The 23,924-nt window shown below is 39.3% G+C and overlaps 2 protein-coding genes across 3 annotated transcripts in view; one reads left to right on the top strand and one right to left on the bottom strand.

The window, feature by feature from the left end:
• LOC310729533 (NACHT, LRR and PYD domains-containing protein 3-like) overlaps nucleotides 1-23,924 on the bottom strand; it is a 191,808-nt gene that overhangs the window by 76,618 nt on the left and 91,266 nt on the right. The window lies entirely within an intron of this gene.
• rwdd3 (RWD domain containing 3) lies at nucleotides 377-5,910 on the top strand. 2 transcript variants are annotated; one of them, XR_014534609.1, is made up of 5 exons: nucleotides 377-539; nucleotides 1,868-2,325; nucleotides 4,356-4,471; nucleotides 4,608-5,081; nucleotides 5,234-5,910. XR_014534609.1 is itself a non-coding variant. In XM_083548146.1 (4 exons), exons 1-4 carry the CDS (start codon nucleotides 455-457, stop codon nucleotides 4,717-4,719), a joined length of 771 nt encoding a protein of 256 aa, XP_083404272.1. In that variant the 5' UTR covers nucleotides 377-454; the 3' UTR covers nucleotides 4,720-5,910. The 2 variants fall into 2 exon arrangements, 1 of the variants encoding a protein (XP_083404272.1); XM_083548146.1 differs by having other exon boundaries at nucleotides 4,608-5,910.

Genomic DNA, 23,924 nt, shown 5'->3' on the forward strand with positions numbered 1-23,924 from the left:
GAACTGCAATTTCTAGAATCAATGTTGCAACACGGACTCAAGCTTCTGCCTACAACCACAAATCCACCGTCTATTTATTTTTGTAACTACCCGTACATGGGTCGTCCCGCCTTCTGTAATATGATTGGCTAGTCTATTAATAACGTTGATAAGCATTCCCTTGATTAAATAAAAGTTTATTTTTTTATCAATCCGTCAGTTTGAGTAAAACCGATAAAATATGTTTATTAAAAAGACAACAAATTATACCAATGAAGTTATGTGACTTCATAACTGCTCCAAAACGTCTTTCGCGTTCTGTGGTCACGTGTACAACATCCAATCCGCACGCTGGACTTTACGAGCTACTAGCCAATCACCGTAGAGGAGGCGGGAATAGTCTGAATACGGTTGTGGAATCCAAACGCTAAACAGCTGGTGAAGTTTGGTGCACGTTTGCACTGATGTTGGGAAGATGTCAGAGGAAGCGCTGGATGAACTGTCAGTGTTGTCTGCTATTTTCTGCGAAAAAGATGAATTTGAGTTAATTGAGGAATCAGGTAAGGTTAATAATATAATGTTATAATGTTAACTATACACCGATCAGGTATAACATTATGATAGGTGATCTCTTAATCATGACACCTGTTAGTGGGTGGAAAATATTAGGCAACAATTTAACATTTTGTCCTCAAAGTTAAAAAGTGAGAAGCAGGAAAAATGGGCAAGCGTAAGGATTTGAGTAAATTTGACAAGGGCCAAGTTGTGATGGTGATGACTGGGTCAGAGCATCTTCAAAACTGCAGCTCTTGTGGGCTGTTCCTGGTCTGCAGTGGTCAGTATCTATCAAAAGTGGTCCAAGGAAGGAACAGTGGTGAACCGGCGACAGGGTCATGGGCGGCCATGGATCACTGATGCACGTGGGGAGTGAAGTCTGTGGTCCGATCCAACAGACGAACTCCTGTAGCTCAAATTGTTGAAGAACTTAATGCTGTTAATGCTCGATGGTTCTGGCAAAAAAGGAACAACACAATATTAGGCAGGTGGTCATAATGTTATGCCCGATCAGTGTTTATGGATCACTTTATACCCTACATGTTGTTCCTATAGATACAGTACTGCATTTAAACTAGTGTATTACTACAAACCTGTGAACTCTTGTCCGAATACATGGTCTGTGGAATATATACATGGAATAAGAGATCGCAAAAGTTTACACATCCTTCACTCAAGTAGAAGTACAGATATTCATGTTTTAAAAGACTCTGAAAAAAAAAATACTGACTATACTTTTTTACTCCAAGTTGAAGTAAAGAAGTTTGTACTCTGACATGTACTTAAGTTAAAAGTAGCCATTACTACTATCTGTATTAGTGTCACACTGGTAACTGGACCTCACGTCATATTAATATATAAATACAAAATAGTTTTTAATGTTGTTACCTAATGAATGTATCCAGACTGAACATCCACCATATAGAACACAATCAGAGAAAAGATGATGATGATGATGATCAGGTGATCAGGAATGTCTCTATTTTCAGTCATGTTTACATAACATAATTGTGAGCTTCGTAAACCTAGTCTACGTTTGTGGTGCGTGAGAACCAGGCAATGATACACCAGTGGATTGAAAAAGCCACGCAATGACAAGAAATAGGTTAATGAGCTGAAAACGGTGCAACGAGAATAAAAAATATTCACCAAAAAGATTCAAACTAAAGTAACGAGGCTGTTTTGTAAAAGTAAGAAGTAAAAAGCACAGATATTTGTACTTCGTTACTTCCACATCTCTGCATGGAATCCATCAATCCATCATGTTAATACTGTCGTGTGAGAAACGGTCCGTGTTTTACTAACGCTTTGTCAATCTGTTTCTCAAACACAGCTCAGACAGGACTCGTGTACCGCATCTGCACTCCGATAGACACAGACAGCGGGAGAAAAACCGTGAACCTCACTTTCCACCTCCCTCTTCTATACCCTCAAACCCCTCCTGATATCAGCGTCACCTCCAGCGATTTCTCCAGGACCCACTGCCAGGAGCTGAAGAGAGCAATGCTCAGTAAAGCTCACAGCCTTCCACCTGAGCCCATGGTCCACCATCTAGTCACGTGGCTTCAGTATAATATTGCCGGCCTCATTAAAACCCCAGACTGCTCCAATACAGCAGAAAGGGAAGCAGAGGACACGTGGATGGCATTGCTGCATTTGGATCATATGCGCTCTAAAGCTAAATATATCAAACTGATTGAAAAGTGGACTTCAGAGCTGGGCTTGGTGGGGAGACTGTTTGTGGGAAGGCCCATTTTAATTTTACTGCAAGGAACAAAAGAAAGCATTAAGGTATTATCAAGAAATAAGGGTGTTAATTGATTTCTGACTGATGATTTGTGATAGTAGGGTATCTGCAAGAATGAAAGGGAAAGTTTAGACCTGAGATGCTGTATGGATTAGAGACAGTGGCATTGAGTAAAAGACAGGAGATGGAGCTGGAGGTAGCAGAGCTGAAGATGTTGAGGTTTTCGTTGGGAGTGATGAGGATGGACAAGATTAGAAATGAGTTTATTAGAGGGACAGCGCATGTAGGATGTTTTGGTGACAAGGTGAGGGAGGCGAGATTGAGATGGTTTGGACATGTGCAGAGGAGGGACATGAGTTATATTGATAGGAGAATGCTGAGGATGGAGTCACCAGGAAGGAGGAAAAGAGGAAGGCCAAGGAGGAGGTTCATGGATGTGGTGAGGGAAGACATGCAGGTAGTTGGTGTGAAAGAGGCAGATGTAGAGGACAGGGAGGTATTGAGATGGATGATCCGCTGTGGCGCCCCCTAATGGGAGCAGCCGAAAGAAGAAGAACAATTGATTTCTGACTGAGATGTAACAAACCCTCAACTTGGCTTCAAATTACATATTAGATGTGTTCTTGAGTGTTGTTATGGGAGCTAAAAAACTACTACACTTATTTCTGTACAACTGTCTGCCTCAGACCTTATTCTTAATGAAGTGGTTTAGGACACAGGCTTACGGCAATCTATAAACAAGAACCAGGTTCCTATGTTTTGGGACAGTTTGGTGTTGTTCATTGTTTTCTCAACCCCTATTTTGAAAATACACTATATTGCCAAAAGTTTGCGGACACCTGGTCATAAGTATTGTATGTACTTTTTGAGCATCACATTCCACATTAATTGCCAATGTGTTCTTATAATTAGCTCCACTCTTTAAGAAAATGATCCACTAGATTTGTGTAGATTAAGTATGCTTGTAGAAATTTGTGTTCATCAGCCACGAGTGTGTTAGTAAAGCCAGGAACTGATGTAGGTGAGATGAGGAGACCTGGGGTGCAGCCAGTGTTCCAATTCATCCCAAAGGTGTTCAGTAGTGATGAGAGCTTCCCTCCAAACCATGTAAACCATATCTTCATGGTGCTCGCTTTGTGCACAGGGGCATCGCCATGCTGGAAAAGGTTTGAGTTTGCAAGTTCAAGCGAACGCAAAATTATATTATACCGCATTCAAAGACGTCCTGTTCATATAGTTTTGTGATAACAGTTTGAAAAAGAAGCACATATGGCAGGAAAGGTCAGGTGTCCTAATACTTTTGTCCATATAGTGTATAAAGATCGAGTCATACCAGAAATCAAAAGGGATCATATACAGTACAGACCAAAAGTTTGGACACACCTTCTCATTCAAAGAGTTTTCTTTATTTTCATGACTATGAAAATTGTAGAGTCACACTGAAGGCATCAAGGGCTATTTGACCAAGAAGGAGAGTGATGGGGTGCTGCGCCTGATGACCTGGCCTAAACAGTCACCGGACCTGAACCCAATCGAGATGGTTTAGGGGTGAGCTGGACCGCAGAGTGAAGGCAAAAGGGCCAACAAGTGCCAAGCATCTCTCGGGGAACTCCTTCAAGACTGTTGGAAGACCATTTCAGGTGACTACCTCTTGAAGCTCATCAAGAGAATGCCAAGAGTGTGCAAAGCAGTAATCAAAGCAAAAGGTGGCTACTTTGAAGAACCTACAATATGACATTTTTCAGTTGTTTCACACTTTTTTGTAATGTATATAATTCCATATATAATTCCACATGTGTTAATTCATAGTTTTGATGCCTTCAGTGTGAATCTACAATTTTCATAGTCATGAAAACTTCATGTCCAAACTTTTGGTCTGTACTGTAGTTCAATATTAAAGTGCTTATCAAAGGTCTGGAAACAGGTTCTGTACATGTATAAATACAAACTATCCCTGTCATGAAACACCAAACATCTCTATGCTGATTAACCAGGCAAAATGTCTGTTTTTAAAACTGAATTTCCTGTAGGTCAATAAAAAAATATAACTGAGTAAAAACTTTTAATCCCAAAGGAATACATTCATCTTCAGAGAACAGTGAAAGTTGACGTGGACTCTTCAGGCAAACGGTGTAAAGAGAAGATGCTAAGGGTTTTATGTGAAGTGCCCTTTACAGCGGATTTCAAAAGGTAAGAACTGCCAGTCATTACACTTCTTTCGAAATCCCTTTACGCTGAACACAGTTTATTGCATTAGCCTGTCATTTAATGTCTTTTTCTCCTCCTCACCTTTCTTTCCTTTTAACACCATTTCCCTTTATTTCAGAATATTAACGTTCGAGGTTAAAGAAGACTTGTCTTTAGAAGACCTCAGAAGGGAGTTTGATTTAGTCGGATCGATGAAGCTTTACCATGAATTTGTTCCCTTGGTACAGTAAATGTCTGATAAATGTGCTGCCTCTTTTTTGACTTTGCTTTTATACATTTTACTACTAGAGAAGTCCTTGAGGAAATCTTGATCGGAGATTGAACACTCGGCATTGCAGATTCAGACAAGTATAAATTCACTTCAGCTGTAACCAATTTAGTTCTGGTCATGTTGCACATTTGAAGCTCCTCATTTAAACAAGGTACTGCACCGGACTGTGTTACAGCAGAGTGTTGCTGTCTCGCAGCTCCAGACATCTCAGAGCGTGGATTATTATCTGAGCAAGACCCCTATTCCCTTATTATATTCCCCATTATATAGTATTATATCGTATTTATAAGTCACCAAATTGGTACTTCTGGCTTCTCTTGGGTTTTCTGCCATGGGTTCAGTATGTATTCTCACACCAAGTCATGATCCTGACTGGAACAGTGCTATTGTTATTGTTGATGAATGAATAATTCTCTTGCAAATAATGTGTTTTTTCTCCCCACATCATTCTTCAACAAGCTGTATCAAGAAAGATTTCATTAGGGGGAAAAAATCTTATAAAAACAGACATCTCTCAGATAAATATTTGCATTTATGTCTTTTGGAAGACGACATGACATTCAAGGTGCTTTAAAGTCTCAATAAATATTTCTGTTCTATTCTGTCCTTTTCCCACACATGCTGCTAATGTGACACGCTCTTGTCGATTTCTTCACTACAACATAAAAAAGATTTTTATCTACACAGGCTGCTCAGGTGCTCGTTCAGTCTCTTTCGAGATTGGACGTCTGCAAATCTCTGCTGGAAGGTCTAACTCAATGCAATTCGTCTGACGCGAACGATCCAAAACACAGCTGCATGACTCGTGTTCAACCTGCCTCATACACTAGTTCTCACAAACCACCCCACTGCTGCGTTTCCTCCACTGGCTTCTTTAAAACACTAATGCTTGCTTGCAAAGCCGGAGATGGACCTCAAAACTCTCATCAGTCCTCGCATTGTACCACACACCACGATATATTAGCAGCTCGACTGGTCCCAGTGTCTCTCAGAGTAAGAGGTAGGTAAGATGGTGCCTGAACTTCCGGTAGATGTCTGAAGAGCTGAGTTGCTGCCTATCTTCAAATAATGGGTGAAGACCTCCTTCTTCCTGAAACACTTGAACTAGCAATTATTTACCCTGTTTGTTATACGTCTTTATGTAAATAAAGTTTTTGCAATTTAAGTTTGCAACCTAAACAGCCAGTGTTGATTTATTCATTGATGGAGATATTAAAGCACAGTTGTACGTTTCTCTGGGTACTGGCATTTGCTAAATGTCATGAATGTAAATGCTGTCTGAGAACATCAGTTTAAAACTGATAATAAAAAAGATGAAAAGAAAATGATTAGAAAACTTTTTTTTTTTCTACCCTAGGAAGTGCTTATTTTAAAACCTCTGAAAGAGGTAGGTTTGTTCGGACATCAAGTGGAAGTTCTTTTCAGCACCTCACTGCTAGAAAAGTAAAATTCTGAAGGCATGTCTGTCTTGTACCCTGAAAGATCGAGGGACCATTTGAGTGTAGAACCAAAGGGATTGTGGTGCAGTGCTTGGTAAGGTAAGTTCTGAGAGGTAGGGGGCGCTGACTCGTTTGTGACTTTGCAGGCACGCATCAGTGTTTAAAACCTGAAGTGGGAAGATACAGGAAACCAGAGAAGGGAATGTAGGAGTAGGGTGGTGTAGGAGAAATTAGGATGGTTGCAAAGTCATGGAGCTGTATTATGGATTAGTTGCAATTTCTTTCAGAGAAAAACACCTGCTAAGAGCAAATTGCAGTAGTCCAGTTTTGCGATGATGAGGGACTGAACAAGCACCTGTGTGGACACATTATTCTGTTGATGTAAAGGAGAAATTAGCATGCAAGTGCAGATATTTACTTCAAAAACTTAAAAAATGGATGTTTACTTTAAAAACTGTAAAACTGCACCAGCCTGCTTTAATGCATACGTTAAATATAGACAGCTGTTTGCGGCTTAAAGTCGGATTTACGCCAACTTCCCTTTAGCAAATTCTGATTAACTGCGCTTAATTAATACAACCGCATTGCCCTTTAGCATCATGCTTTCTGAACAATAAATTCATCTTCTATGTCCTTACTCTCTCCGGACATGCTTTTACAAAACATTGCAGCTTAAATGTCACCTACATAGTGGCATTTACTTAATATATAAAATCGTTTTCGGATCCAGGGCGAGAGAATATCGGCTCCTCAGAGAGGCTGGGAGGTGATAGACACACAAAACCGTTAAAATAGTTTAGCTGGACCCAGGTTAAGTGAGCATGGAAGGCCAATGAGCTAGGAAATGTATTAGCTAAATGGAGTTTGAGCTCCACAGATATTGGACTCTTAATTGAGAGCCACTATTGAAGCATCAACGTGAATTGGAAATTTGTTTAACCTCAGAGGCTGCAGAAGTGAGTCAAAGTCTGCTCAGAATAATACCTTAGACCATCTCTAATCAGCTTTCTAAGACCTCAGGTAAGGTTTCAACAGCTCCATGTAAAGGCTGTGAAAGGTTCCCAGTCCTCCAGTCATGACTGATTGCATGTAGTCATTACTGTGTGCAAGTGTGCTATCAGTATGCAGTGTTCAGTCTGCTGTATAAATCAAATCCTAGTGTGTTTCTATTGTTCGTTTATGCAGGTCAGAACACGTTTTGCTCACAGTCCAAAAAGAACCAGTTCAGGCTTATGTGAGGGAGGTACTTTTGGGCTTTCACCTCGCAGGAAAGATAGATAGAACCTTGCTAATCTGACCTGTGAGGTGGAAACAGAAGCGCAGAACTGCAACAGAAATCTGAGTTTTGGACCTGAAAGCAAAGGTTGGGTTTCAACCGCATTGCCTCATATTTGTTGAGTAAGTGGTAAGCTGTCTATGGAGTAGCAGGCTTTCTCTGTAAGTTTATTTCCAAAAAAACATCTGTAGATTATATGCTAAATAGATATGAATAGTTTAAATTATTGTGTGTCGTGTGATAGATGCGAGTTTTCCGTAATAAATTCCTGCCACATTCCTACTGTCCAAGGATCAACCATATCCCTGGCCAGAATTAAACAGTTCCCAAAGATAAATGAAAATAAATAATACTAGAAAAACTTGCCATGTTTTCCACACATGGGTGAGTTTTATGATTTCTACACAAATCTTGTTTACTTTTTTTTTTTTTTTTTTTTTTTGTCACTGACCACAGACAAAGGTTTTTGGAGGTTTATTAAATTATATGCAGTGTTAAACCAAGTCAAATAGCAAATAAATCAAAAGAATATGTACAAAAATGGACCATTGCTACATTCATTTAAAATTATCAACATCAACATGGTGTTAATGCATGACATCAGCATTAACATGAAGTAACATGATTTTTGTTGTACATCCAAGTATATACTGTAGATTAATCAACATATATTATGTATAGATATATCTACTGAAATGCAGTGTTCAATCTATAATACTCTCTAATCATTTCTGTGGAGGGAAAAATACTTTACTCTTTACAGTTAGCTGGATAAACTGTTCCCAAACAAAGAAAAACATTTAGGCATCCATAATTTTCCACATTCTGAAGTAAAAAGAATATCTTCTTCTTCTTCTTCTTCTTCTTCTTCTTCTTCTTCTTCTTCTTCTTCTCCTTCTTCTTTTTGTTCTTTCGGCTTCTCCCAATAGGGGTCGCCACAGCTAAAGTAAAATGGATATATTTAATTTGATTCAAGCTTCTCATTTCTGAGCTGTCAAGCAACTTAGGACATGTCCACACTAAAACATTTTCATTTGAAACAATTTTCTCTCAATGTGGACAAAAGTCTAAAATAGCATAGCTTTTTGAATAAATAAGAAAACTTTCGAAAACAATTCTGCGATTTTAATCATTGCCACAATGTTTCAAAGAGCCGGAAAGTAAATAAACGGCAGGCAGAAATGGCGCAGGAGCGTCTTACGTTCTGCTCATGAGAAGTACAGGGACATAACTTTTTTCATTTTTTTTTTCAATGTGCGACTTTTGGGAAATAATTGGAAACAAAAGTGTCGACACGGAGTGTTTTTAGACGACTACACCGTTTTCAAATTTATCTGGATTAGTTGTAGACGTGCCTTAGCCCTTAGAAGGGCCTTAGCCCTTTTCACAAGAAAGGCTTCTGAAAAACCAGTGGTTTAGAAATATTTGTCCACTTTTATTTAAGTCCTCAAGGCTTCCCAGACTACAGTGGTCCCCCGGAACTCGTGGAGATTATGGTCTCAGATGTTTCGAAAATCCACAAATTTTGGACAAACCCCCGCAGCCTCTATGGTACCTTATTGAATTCATTTAGACATTACGCCAGTAAATTAGTTCCTTTTTGATGCAAACTCAACAGAAAATGTGAAGTAATGGACATAAATGCTTTATTTATCACTTAAAATGAATAATACAATAATGTATTTTAAAAATGTTTATGAAAATTGTTAGAGAAAACACAGTTTAAAATGTTATTCCTAACGTTCCTGAACAATCGGTCCCGCTGCGGATTCCCGCGGATTTTAACATAATCCGCAACTTGCTGTTAATAAGGCTCCAAAAGAGAACCCGTGAATGTTCTGAATATCCTGCGCTATACATGCAATCTATGGTATGTTGTTTAGTTTTGCAAAAGGAATCTCCCAGAACCCCAAGTGTTTAGGGTAAAATATACCAGAGGTCCCAGAGATGGTTATTCCTTTGCTGAGGAATTCTCTCATTAGTGTGAAATTGGCCATCACTAAAACCAATTGGTTCAATGGTGGTGTGTGTGTGTGTGTGTGTGTGTGTGTGTGTGTGTGTGTGTGTGTGTGTGTGTGTTGTGTGTATGTGTCTCATTTGGTTGCCGAGTTTCATTTCGTTTTGAGCACATGGCTTATTTTGCAATTAATCTCTGGGGAGGATCGGGAGAAATGGGCAAGTTGTGTTCAATGTGTGCAGTTTTGAGAGCATGAGATGTAATTTCAGAAAACAGCAATCTCGCCTGGTCATTGAACTATCCGATTTCCCGATAGTGAGCCGGCACGCTCATTCTTCATCACAGCAGATAGACAGACCAGCTTTTTAGCATGCAAGCACACACTCGTGGATAATGTAGCGAGTGAACACAGCCCTTTTTAATTAAGCTGGAGTGCCGAGGATGGTTTTAGGTGAGAGATAGACATGTTAATGAAGTTAACTGAGAACTGAGATATCACGGGTTGAGCTTTGTGGAGACAACTTGGAGAGGCTCAGCAGATGGTGTGAGGGAAAGCTGCGCTTTAATTTGGGATTTAATTTGTGATGAAGTCTGGGCTTTGGTCGATAGGAATGAATTTGGGCAAGTTCGAGTGTTTGGGTTAATGTGAGAAACAGCCTTATCTCTATCCAGTGAATGTCGTTTTGCTTAAACACATTTGGCCTTGCTTTCACCGGAGGAGTGTGGTTTTAAATAAGCCAGCTTTTAGGAATTAAAATCATCAGTACATTTAATTGCACAGCATTTATAGTAGATGACTGTAATTAAAATGCATTTGAATTTAAACAAAATTATTTTTTTCATGATCTGCAATCATTTACGACATCCCAATTGCTTTTGCTTACAGGTAATTACAGATTTTTCCATGCTAAATACGCAACACGGCAATCATTAAAAAAAAAAAAAAGCTCTGAAAACTGAAATGAAATAGTAACACATTTCATATTTTAATCATTATCCATATATCATATTTTCTTAGTACGGTTCGCTGCAGTTGAAAAAAAAATCTCATGCAAAATACATTTTTTACTCAGCTTAACACTTTTTTTTAGGGTTATTTGAAAATGTGATGATTAAATGAAAAACCTCAATAAACAATAAAACATTGTTGAACTCAATTGGACCCATTCTTGCAATTCTGCATTTCTATTTTCAATCATACACATTAGTACCTTTTTATTCACAATGAATAATAGATGAACATGCTACATAAAAAATAATTTTCCAGAGGCGCATTTGACACTTGTGTGTGCTGCTTGTGGACAGTATGGGGCGCTGTTGTGCTGTAGGAAAACTCGTCTGCTTTTGGTCTCTAGGTAGGTAACACAGCTATATTGAATGGACCTACAGTGTGCTGAGGTTGTTGTATAGTAAAAAAAAAAACAAGTTTTGACCTTAAATGTATATACGTTTCACGCGTTTGAATACGTGGTTAGCATCGATTTTTCTCAAACACATGCATAATAACATCCAAGAATAAAAGCATTACTTTTAATAAGCTATTTAATACTTAAGCCTGTAGAAATACCAATAAATTCGTATTTAGAGAAGAAGTGGGATGTATTAGAAGAAAAGCTGTTTGAGGAGATGAGACTGTTGATCATCATCAGGACCATTAACAATTTAAAATATAAAATAGTTTTGATATTCTTAAGCACTGCATGATTTATACCATGTGTCATATCTGAGTTGTAGACAATGCTTGAATAAACAGGCGTGTCCAAACTTTTCACAGGTAAATAAGTGCGTATACAAATAAATAATGCATTTTAAAGCATTAGCAGTCCGATGTGTTCGATCATCATTGTTCTAAATGAAATGATTTTGCTTCTTGAATTAAATGGTTTATTATTATTTATTATTGATGTTAATTTTGATTGTACTCTATTCAGACGTTTTGGCTGAAGGTTTCTGAGATCATTTCGAGTGAACGGAGCAGATTCTCTGAGCGACTAATTTGAAAGAAGAAAACGATTCAATCTTAAAGAATGCAACTTTAACTCGAGCCAAAAGGGTGGCAGATCAATATAACATCATCACGTTGCTTCACCCACTGCAGTAAAACTATGGATTTTCTAAATCAGGACTATTAGTTTGCAGCAGGTCTTCAGGGTCACCAGCTCTTATAGTTTACTATGGTCTTAATATGATAGTTTGGCTTTTTATGGTTATCATTGTTTTAAAACACTATTATTTTACAATGATTTTGCAACTACGAATAATGTGGAATACGCCATTAGAGTACCATTGATTTTCTATGAGATTTGATTTGATATTTATGTTACTCAAATAGATCATGTATGTGTATGTATGCTATACTTGTTGGCCGAAATCAACAAGGGATTTTTATATGTTTGTTTTTGTTGTTCTGTGTTTTAAACTCATTTGGATTTTGGCTTGAAATGATTGGAAACATCCTCCTTAATAAAGCGAAGACTATGCATGTCATAGGATATGATCAAACCAGGATGAGCATGCCATGTCCTTTTACAGTCTGTAAAACACACACAAACTCCAGACCCTGCGACACTCAGCCCTTAAAAAATAATACCATACCTGCTTTAACAGGACTGAAATTCCAGAGATGCATCAGTACGAAAAATCCATTACTCCACCACCTTATTTAAAATGTATCCACTCTGAATATGGCTTAATATGTTTTGACTGTATGGTTGCTATATTCCTGATCATGGCTTTGCCTTGCTTTCTGTTGTTTTTGATATGAATATAAGGAGAAATAATGGTCAAGGCTAGTCTGTCTCAATACAGCTATAACTTGGTTATAGCTGTAAATTTGAATATAGAAAGAAATAAAATGCAATCATTTTGCATTTCAAATAAATTCTAATAAGGACAATTTAAATCTCCTATAACTATTGAATTTTTTTACAGGAAGTGTTGTACATACATATTGTTATGCTGCATCATAGGGACCATAGAGGAAGTACTATGACAGAAAGACATAGGTGACATGTTTTGGCCAAAAAGGCATTTTTTCACAAAAGAAGACTAGAAATAGTGAAATAAACTAGCCAAGCAAAACAACAGACTATCGTTTCGCCAGAAAAACCTTTGTAAATGGGGTTGATATATTGAACTCAGACTCTGTATCTAAATCTCTATCCCCCGCTTTTCCTCCTTTCACTCACTGTCACTGTGTGTGTCGCACTGCTTATGCACTTCAACGTCACCCCTGCAGTGAAGTGAGTGGATTTCTCTGTGGTGTGACATGCCGTGCCATGGAGAGATCCAGCTGAGCCTCAACTGAGCTTCCCCCTATGACTCCAACTGAGAAGATACCTTCAGATGCTGAGAGCCAATCTAATTCCCTCAAATCTCCTCATATCCCTGCAGGTGATCCGGGTGCATCCTGATCGGGCCTCTTTCAAGTGTGATGAATAAAGTGGGTCGAGATTAGTCAATTTCCACATTGATAAAATGCATATTTCAGTGTGAGAAGACTGACATGTTTCCAGGCAGAGCTACGAGAGAATACATTACTTCCTTTGTTCATTGCACAAATAACAGAACTTGTAGCACCATGCAAATCGTACAGCCAAAGGTTGCAGTTAAGAGGTTTTTGGTGTCTGCTCACTAACAGGAACTATCATTATGTTTGTAACTGTTTGGTTACACAATATTTGACACCATGTTCACAAGCATTGAATATAATGTGAAAGGTTTCAAACATAACACGACTTGCCGTCTTAGGAAAATAATCATCGACGAGGTAGTATGATGAAGCAAAACACGGATTGTTAGGCCGTGTTGTTATCCTTCTAAAACAATGTTTAATTTTATTTTTGTATTCATTTATGTATAAGGAAAATTACATTATACTTTGTACCAGTTTATAGCTATAAACCTCTGACAAAACACTGACACTAGAGTTTCCCTCCATTAATGTTTCCTTATAAATGTCTCATAAAAAGCATCAGAATATAAATGATTATACCATGTGAAATAATATTTCTTAATTTTATTTTCTAGTCCATCTGTGTAAATTAGCCATTATAGAAACAATTACAAAACCAAACAAAACTCTTCTCAATAAATGTATTGCATCTGATAGAACTTAATTTACTTAGGGATATATGTAACATGCTATTTCAAGCAATGTTATTTTCTTCTGTGTTGAAGAAAAGCATCATCGTGCACCGTAATGGTCTTCCAGATGCTTTTACTGCTTCACATGGGCACATCCAGTTATTTCTTCAGTTGGAAAAGATCTAGATCTAGAACTTCAGGTTCCCCTGGATCCAGTTTGGACCCGTCTTTTTTTCTAAATGTGCAGTAAAAAAAAAAAAAAAAAGCCATTCATTTAAAAACAAACTAAAGCAAAAGATATTTGGCCTGAAGACACGACTATGGCAAGGTTACACGGTTAGAGGTTCCTTCATCGTAAAGTAGCTGAGGATCTGCTGGAGAGTGCAGATGGCCGGTCGCTGTGATGCCTGCGGCTTTCTCATTGTCCTTTCTCCTGGGTGATTATTGCCAGGTCGAAGCCAATGAATGCCACTGATGAAGGCCAGGTTGTTGAGTCAATGGTGGTGCAATTTGCTGTGATCTAATTTTACCTTTAGCATCCTTTGGGGATGTTAGCGGGGATGTTATTATCCCAGCAATGTGACTGAGCTACCCTTTTTTCTTCGGCCCTATTTCACGATTATGTTTTATCCTCTCGTGTGCAGCGTTAGAACCATGAATGTTAAATTCTAACTGGCTTGCATCAGTCAACAGCTTGTTTTTATAGAGGTGTGTGTTTCCAGCCTGTCGAATGGCCAATGAACCTCCACGGCCTCATCTGCATGTTCCGATTAGCCAGAATGTCCATACTTTCCAAAACCAGACATTGAAGGACTAGTGCATCTCCGTGGTCCCTTCGTCTCTCAAAAACACATCATTAATTCCAGATGGGACAACAAGGCTTGCCAATTCAATGTCCTCCTGAACTAAGGTTTGCCAGATCTACATGATTTGCGGAGGATGCTGCGAATTTATTCCTTCTGCACGTGCAAACTGGCCAATAGTCGCTATTGGCATTGAGTAAACAAACAACTAGTCCAAGTGGTTGGGTGTTAGTGCCAGACGTTCGTAGGGCCTTTTTTGGGCAATGTCATTGTCAGGTTCACAGAAAAAAATCTGATGCTGGTCATGGCTGACTCATTCTACTGGAAAACGAGAGCGAAAACATATTTGCCGATGCCCTTGAAGATGATGATGATGTGTGCTGCCTAATTGCTGGGAAGAGGATAATTGGGCCACCTGCCAGTTGAAATGCACTTTCTTGTATGTGTCACCGCAGCTCTTTGAGACGCTCAAATACACCCGCTGCTATCAGAGTGCTGTAGCTGCATGAGGGGTGGAACTCGGATAAGTTTAGAACTCGATTCAGATCGAGCCAAACAAGATTAAAAACAATATAGGTTGTGTTCAATCCTGCTGATTGTAGAACGTACAAATGGCCTTTACGATGGTTTTATTTACAAGAATGGTATTGTATTATTTGAGAGGCTTGTCACATATTACTGTCTCTTCATACTCTTGCATTGCCTTTAAACAAGTATACCAGGCTTATAGATGCATTTGGAAGCCATTTTCATTTGAGTCAAAACATGACTCAAAAATGTACTGATTTCTTTTGTAACATTATTATTAAGCTTTAGAACGTGATACTACAACATGTATTCAGATTTATGAACCATACTCATTAGACCAAGACCTACCATGCAGACAATATCTTTGTTTTTTCTTTTTTTTTTTTTTTTTTTTTAGATTCAACTTTATTGTCATTACACATGTACAAGTACAAGGCAATGAAATGCAACCAGAAGAGCAATAGCAGCAAGTGCAGGATATACAGTGTTTACATGAGTTATATAAATTAGATAAATTAGATGTGATACTATAACTTCAGAACTATAGCACTATAAGTGTTTTGTTTTCCAGTCAGTAATTAATATATGTTATCAAATAACCTGGTATCACAGTGTACTTGGTATGACCTTGTTCTGATATTTCCAATGTAATTTATGTAGTAGGTGCCATATTAAACATCCAGTGGTCAGTATGAGTGAATTGTACTTAAAGCACCAAATGGTAACTGCTCTAATGCAGGTGTTCCAGCGAGTGGAGGGTGAAGCAGGACGGGACGAACAGTAAGAAACACCTGCAGATGATGAGACTAATCAGTGCGCTCTGTTTCAGTCCGGCGACCCCAATAAAGAGGGCGGAAGGGTCGCCGAATGGTGACTGAGCGCGGGCGGGCGCCGGTAAAAGGGCGCGAGCACTCGGGCGGACGCCAGGAAAAGGCGTGCTGGTCCGCGAGGAAACTTGGGCGGGCGCTAAATAATGGAAGCGTACCGATCCGCGAGTGAGACAGGCGGACGCCTAAGGAAGGCGGGCCGATCCGCGAGTGGGCGCCGGCGGACGTTAAGGCGGAGAGGCGAGTGCTGAATAGGAAAGCGCCGGGGTGAAAATGAAAGTAAATAAAGAAAGCTCTGCTTGGTGACATTCTTTCTTTCATTCTGCGTCGAACCAGTGAGTTTGCTACAAGAAGATACACAAATTGGTATGGTCCTGTCAAGCAAACAAGAACATGAACATGATGAATGTGGCTTTGCATGGTTACACAACATACAGCTGTTAGGACTTAGAGTGTACTTACTTTTGACAATAATAGCTGTGTGTTAATATTTGTATTCAAATGACTTTAAATCTATATTGCTATACAAGCTGCACATTGACTAAAATATATGCAAGTTTAATTTCTATAGTATTGTCCCTTGAGAAGATCTACTAAAGTGGTTGCTGAAATGTTATGGGGTGCACTTACTTTTGTGAAATACTGCAACTTACAGGGGGACCTGTATGACGGATGCCCTAAATAGGATTTCAAAAACGAATAAAACGTGTGGTACACTGTGTCTATAAGAGGAATAACACACTCCGTGGCATGATGTTATAGGAAATGAATCTTCTGTGGGGTAACTTTAATTCACTTCTACGTTATTCTATAAAATATTTAGTATTTTTGATAGATTTTTCACAGTATACCATGGTGTGTCCTTACATAGTATATGAATATATTATCTTGCCGTTCAAAAATTAGGCCACGCTCTCTGCAGGATCAATAATGTGCAATCAAATGCAAATATCAAATGAGTCAACGAAAGGTAAATGCCAAATTCCTTTCCTCTTTTCTTTTTTTTCTTCTTCTTTGTTCTCCAGTTCAAAAACAGAAGTCATTCCTTGAGCAGGCTTACAGTCTGTTCTTTGCTCGATTGGTGCTTTTGTTTACACAGCCATGACATTTATCATGAGAAGTTGCCTTTAAAACGATTTTATGAACCGAAAGCTTTACTCCTGTCATACACAGCGGTAAAGTTAGATATAAATGCAGGAAGGACGGGGGGAGAAAGCTTTAAATGATTGGAAATCTATGTGTGTTTACAGCATTTTACACACCGAACATATTGCATCCATTGCTCATCCTGAGCTGCACTCCAGGACCCTTTTGTCATTTAAATGCTAAACATGTAGTCCGTTAGCTAAAACATACTGTAGCCTCCATCTTTGCATCACATCCTCTTGGCTGGGGCTGCGGGTCAAAAAGTGGGTGCGCATTTAAATAACAGATGATCTCGGTGAGAAAACAGATGATCTGCCTTCACATGGGACGTGCGCAGTTCGAAACGCAGGTAGCACAGACGTCTGGAGGCGTTAACCACATGTTTGACTGGCGCTGATGCATACCTAAATTTTAATCATCAACAAACAGCCTGCAAGATTTAATTCCTTTCCAAAAAAAAAAAAAAAAAAAAAAAAAAAAAGCAAAGGCAGTGCAAAGCCGGCACTTAGTGATTAACTGGTTTATTCAGCAGGCGCACCGAACAAAGCAAATCACACCAGGGAATTAGTTTTACAAGACATCTTGACTGTGTTATTAGTTAAATAATGTGTCTAGTCCATGTGTCTGCTTGAAAGTGTATACTTTTTTCCCCCATGATTACTACATGACTTGTGTTTTAAATCAATGAAGGGAAAGTATGAACAGAAGGCACAGCCAAGATGGTGCAGCGATGGCTTTAAGGCAAGAGAAAGGTAAGAACGAAGATTACGAGAGATTTCGGGACACATGCTAGTATCCGTTGCTGAAACCTCGCCATGGTTTGTGACTAGGAAAGGTGACTGTGACTCATCAAAAAGTTCTTTTTCTTTCCTTGCCATCTGTCCAATGCTTGCTTTTACCCACACTTCTGTTCAGTGCCACTTTAGTCATCAACACTGTAACAGGCTACTGATAAAATTTAGAAGAAGGCAGGAGTTTCGGGAGCCAGACAAATGCATATAAACTCATTAGAGATTTACCTTTAGTAGTATTTATAATTAAGAATAATCAGTTTATTGATTAAAGATTAAGTAAAAAAAAAACAGGTACGTTAAGCTGGAGAAAATTCGCGTGCAGTAAATTTATCTTTATGTATGCGAATTACAATTTAGATCATTTTAACAGTAAAAGCATAAGGATTCCAGAAAACCTGAACGTCGGCTGCAATATTGTATTTTCTTTCAGAATAATCATTAATACATGCTCTAATTATGATGCTACCTTGTCAAAACACCATGTTTACTACTGTAGCTTAAAAAATTTAAACTCCTCCCTGAAGCGCATGAAATCGGTTTATACTGAAATATTTGATACAGGAAAAAACATGTGAAACTTCACACACTCAGTAACCAGGGCACAGGATTAAACCCTGGAGCTGTGATGAGGCAACTCTACCTGCTGCGTTACTATGCCACCTGGCTTACGGTTCACTTTGGATAAAAGTGTCTTTCTGTCAAATACACTGAGATGAGACAAGGATCAAAACACATTTTTATTCCACTTAAGCTGAATTCAGGTCTACCGGATCATTGGACCACTCACTTGGTTTGTATATACAGTGAGGAAAATAATTATTTGAACACCCTGCTATATTGCAAGTTCTCCCACTTAGAAATCATGGAGGGGTCTGAAATTGTCATCGTAGGTGCATGTCCACTGTGAGAGACATAATCTAAAAAAAAAAATTTCCAGAAATTACAATATATGATTTTTAAACTATTTATTTGTATTATACAGCTGCAAATAAGTATTTGAACACCTGTCTATCAGCTAGAATTCTGACCCTCAAAGACCTGTTAGTCTGCCTTTAAAATGTCCACCTCCACTACATTTATTATCCTAAATTAGATGCACCTGTTTGAGGTCGTTAGCTGCATAAAGACACCTGTCCACCCCATACAATCAGTAAGAATTCAACTACTAACATGGCCAAGACCAAAGAGCTGTCCATAGACACTAGAGACAAAATTGTACACCTCCACAAGGCTGGAAAGGGCTATGGGGAAATTGCCAAGCAGCTTGGTGAAAAAAGGTCCACTGTTGGAGCAATCATTAGAAAATGGAAGAAGCTAAACATGACTGTCAATCTCCCTCGGACTGGGGCTCCATGCAAGATCTCACCTCGTGGGGTCTCAATGATCCTAAGGAAGGTGAGAAATCAGCCCAGGACTACACGGGAGGAGCTGGTCAATGACCTGAAAAGAGCTGGGACCACCGTTTCCAAGGTTACTGTTGGTAATACACTAAGACGTCATGGTTTGAAATCATGCATGGCACGGAAGGTTCCCCTGCTTAAACCAGCACATGTCCAGGCACGTTTTAAGTTTTCCAATGACCATTTGGATGATCCAGAGGAGTCATGGGAGAAAGTCATGTGGTCAGATGAGACCAAAATACAACTTTTGGGTCATAATTCCACTAAACGTGTTTGGAGGAAGAATAATGATGAGTACCATCTCAAGAACACCATCGCTACTGTGAAGCATGGGGGTGGTAGCATCATGCTTTGGGGGTGTTTTTCTGCACATGGGACAGGGCGACTGCACTGTATTAAAGAGAGGATGACCAGGGCCATGTATTTCGAGATTTTGGGGAACAACCTCCTTCCCTCAGTTAGAGCATTGTAGATGGGTCGAGGCTGGGTCTTCCAACATGACAATGACCTGAAGCACACAGCCAGGATAACCAAGGAGTGGCTCTGTAAGAAGCATATCAAGGTTCTGGCGTGGTCTAGCCAGTCTCCAGACCTAAACGCAATAGAGAATCTTTGGAGGGAGCTCAAACTCCGTGTTTCTCAGCGACAGGCCAGAAACCTGACTCATCTAGAGAAGATCTGTGTGGAGGAGTGGGCCAAAATCCCTCCTGCAGTGTGTGCAAACCTGGTGAAAAACTACAGGAAACGTTTGACCTCTGTAATTGCAAACAAAGGCTACTGTACCAAATATTAACATTGACTTTCTCAGGTGTTCAAATACTTATTTGCAGCTGTATCATACAAATAAATATTTAAAAAATCATACATTGTGATTTCTGGATTTTTTTTTTAGATTATGTCTCTCACAGTGGACATGGACCTACGATGACAATTTCAGACCACTCCATGATTTCTAAGTGGGAGAACTTGCAAAATAGCAGGGTGTTCAAATACTTATTTTCCTCACTGTATATATATATATATATATATATATATATATATATATATATATATATATATATATATATATATATATATATATATATATATATATATATATATATACTGTATATAAGCAATTAACCTGGGCTATAACCTAGGATCACATAGTGGACAATATTAAGCTAAAACTAATGAGCTCCCTATAACAAATCATGAAAACATTTATTAGGTCCCCAGGGTTTAGTTTCACGATTCTAACCCACTGAAGTGCATTTTTTAAACAAGGTGGTTCTAGGCTTTTAAAATGGTATAGCAAGGCTCTAAATGCAAACTGTATATGTTACAGATTCTTTGTTGTCCTAGACAGGTTTATGATGCTAACGTGGCCATAACTGCTGTATATATAAAAATCAGGAATGTCAGACAGTGGCTTTAAATGGTTGCCTAAAATCTATATTTATAATCTTTAATATCTCTATCTATATTCAATGTTGAGATGAGAAATGCACCCCGGCACATCACGGATTTAGAACTTGCAGGATTTATTATTTTAATAGACCCAAAACAACACTTCAGGGACACTAAATGCCTAAACCTAAAACCTAAATCCATGTTTTCTTTCTCTAAAAGATAATGCCGGACTTGTGGCCTTGCAATATTCAGCATCATGCATGAATTATTGGTGACATTTGAATAATCTTCTTGTACTTTACCAGAAGTTCTCTCCGTAAAAATTGGACTAAAATTTTCAAAAGCTTTTCTCCCACTGATTCCATAACCAGAGGTATTTAATACTTTAATACTTTATGTCGGGGGAGTGGTGGCTCCAGCGGTTAAGGCACTGGGTTGCCGATCGGAAGGTCTGGGGTTCAAGCCCCGGTATCGCCAGGCTGCCATTCTTGGGCCTTTAAGCAGGGCCCTTAACCCTCTATGCTCCGGGAGTCCCTTACGAGGGAAATAACAAGCTTCGTGACGTCGGAGTGATGTGGGGCCGCCTTCCCGTGGGCTCACCACCTACAGGAGGGATGGTGCTGTGAGGATTGGGCAGCAGTCGAAGGCGGGGGCCTGCTTAGACTGCTGCCCCCGCGACCCGAATTACGGATAAGCGGGAGAAAATGAATGAATGAATGAATGGCTTTATGTCCATTTTGAGTTTGTGCACTTTGATACAATAAGTTGCTGGCTAAAGTGGTAAATGTCCGAAAAGAAATATGAAGCGACTAAGAAACGAAGCATTCCCTTTATTCATGCGTTCCTCCCTGCCCCGCTTCGGGGGGGATACGCACAATCTCCGTGTCGCTAGCGGAGCATGCTAGGTCGGTTTCCAGAGAGCACTCTGAGAAGTGTGCTCCCGCTTCTCGTGGTTCTGGCCCCACTTTGGATGAGAAAAAGAGTGCTTCCACGTTGTCCACACTCTGAATCACGTGTGTAATCAGTCCAATGGAAAGTGAGCCAATGACGCCATGACCATTCTGTTTGTCCATGAAGTGTTCTATGTGTGTATGTGTATATGGTAAGTGGTAAATGTCCGAAAAGAAATTTGAAGCGACTAAGAAACGAAGCATTCCCTTTATTCATGCGTTCCTCACTGCCCCGCTTCGGGGGGGGATACGCACAATCTCCGTGTCGCTAGCGCCAGAGCACACTCTGAGAAGTGTGCTCCCGCTTCTCATGGTTCTGGCCCCACTTTGGATGAGGAAAAAATCGATTTGAGGACCTAGGGCTCCCAGCCAGTCCAGCATTCTGTCACAAGGTTCGGAAGCACGCCTTTCTAGTGAACTTCCAGATGTATCTTGATGGGTCCTGCGACTCTCGTCCGCTCCGGTTCAACAGGGTGTGTCCCACGTGTTATGTTCGAGACATTCTTCCTCCGCCTTTCCAGGCCCCAGACCAGAAAAAAGCTGAACCGACTGTGTCTGGTGCGAGCACTGGACATATACGTCCACAAAACAAGTCTGTGGAGAAAGTCGGAGCAACTGAAGAGGCCTCCCTGCAAACCAGCAGATGCTCAGTAGATGGATTGTGGATACTATTTCATCCTCCTACAAGTCCTCTGGTCGCCCCGCTCCTTCGGAGTCAGAGCTCACTCAACCCGGAATGTGGCAGCCTCTAAGGCTTTGTCCTCTGGAGTTTCTCTCCAAAATGTCTGCAGCGCTGCGGGCTGGTCCACCCCGCTGACCGTGACAGGTAGCCTTGACCTCAGTGCCACTCCTGGCCCCTTAGTCCTTCGACCTAGCTGTGCCCGTCCACACTACACAGGGACTGGTCATGGCGTGATTGGACTATCGTTCCCAAAGTGTGTTGAAGCAGCACGTGTTCCTGAAAGGGAACGTCTCTAGGTTACGTATGTAACCGTGGTTCCCTGAGGAATGCCATAATGCCTGCATCCCTTCAGCGCTTCCTTTCCTTTTCAGAAGCTTTCGCTCTGTGTGCGTTTTATAGCTTCCTGGTCGTGACGTCACCCCGCCAATGAACGCAGACGCGTTTCCCAAATCATTGTTGACGCAGGTTCTCCTTCCTTTGGGGAACCAGTGTTACATCTGTAACCTAAAGTTCATTCCCATGTGTTTATTTATTTATTTATTTATTTTGGGGGGGTTCTCTGGTTTCTTTTCACCTCTCAAAAAACTTGCCAGTAAGTAGACTACTGCTTAAATATTGGTACTATATACTATATCTGAAATATGTATGTATATGTGTGTATTTCTACACTGGCACATAGGCACTGGGTTTACTGGAACACTGACCAAAATAAAAATGGTTACTAAGAATGCAGGAATGGAGAACACTCTATGCCCATGTGTTGTGTCTTCTGGCAGCATAACAAGTCCACAAAATCGATTCTGCCACAGGGCAATAAACAATTTAAAAGTCTCAAACTGTTGAGTATCTCCAGATAAAAATAAAATGGCTGCTGAAAGGCTCATAGATGTTCCTAAGACTAAAGAATTTTTCAATGAATAAAAATATGAAGCACACTTGGCAGGAATTGGTGACTTGGCAATCCAAATGGTGGGTCTTTTACCTCTCACTGTCAATATTTATTTGCTCAGTTGGCTGTAGCTTATGTAGTTGGCTAATTGCTAAGCAGTTTCAAGCATGTCATAAACCCTACAGTCCTATTTATTAAACACATAGGTATGCTTTTAATGTGTTTAGTTGCCCCACTAAGGATCTGCCTCACATTGGTAAGCATACAAGAAATAACATGTCAGAAGAAATATAATCAAGACAACGGCATTCCTATCCTCATTTATGCCAGTGTTATTAAAGAAAAACATTGCTTTTCTATGAAAAGCATGTTTAATTTGTTTCACTCTCTTGCCCTTTAAGGTTAAACATAAGCTATATATATATATATATATATATATATATATATATATATATATATATATATATATATATATATATATATATATATATATATATATAATGTTGTTCCCACTTGGTATTAGATAATAAATATCAATCTCAATATTCTAATGAAACATGGATATTTAGAAATCGCTATCTGAGCGTAGGCATGTGCTCAAATTGCTTATATTGCCTTGGATAAAGAATATCACCTGCGCTTCAGCATTTTATGGATTTTCACTGTTAATGTTTCAATTTTTATAATGACATTTAAAAAGTATGTGCCTCTGTCACTGTGAAAAAGAAATGTAATTATCCCTACTATAAATGGTTGCATATATCAATTTTGAACTGCCTTGCAGAAAGAGGAATAAATTTAATTATGAAAAGTATAAACCAAGAACAAATACATTCAATTCAAAATGTAAGTTTTGATGACACTATTGGTGTTGGCACTGAAGCAAATGATTATGATGAAGATATCTGATATCTTTATAAAAATTAAATTGTTAAAAAAAAAAGTGAAAGAAAAGAAAAGAAGCACATGAAGGCAATGCAATTTGAAAGAATACA

Source organism: Silurus aristotelis (assembly GCF_946808225.1).
Source record: "Silurus aristotelis genome assembly, chromosome: 8".
NCBI classification, from domain to species: Eukaryota; Metazoa; Chordata; class Actinopteri; order Siluriformes; family Siluridae; genus Silurus; species Silurus aristotelis.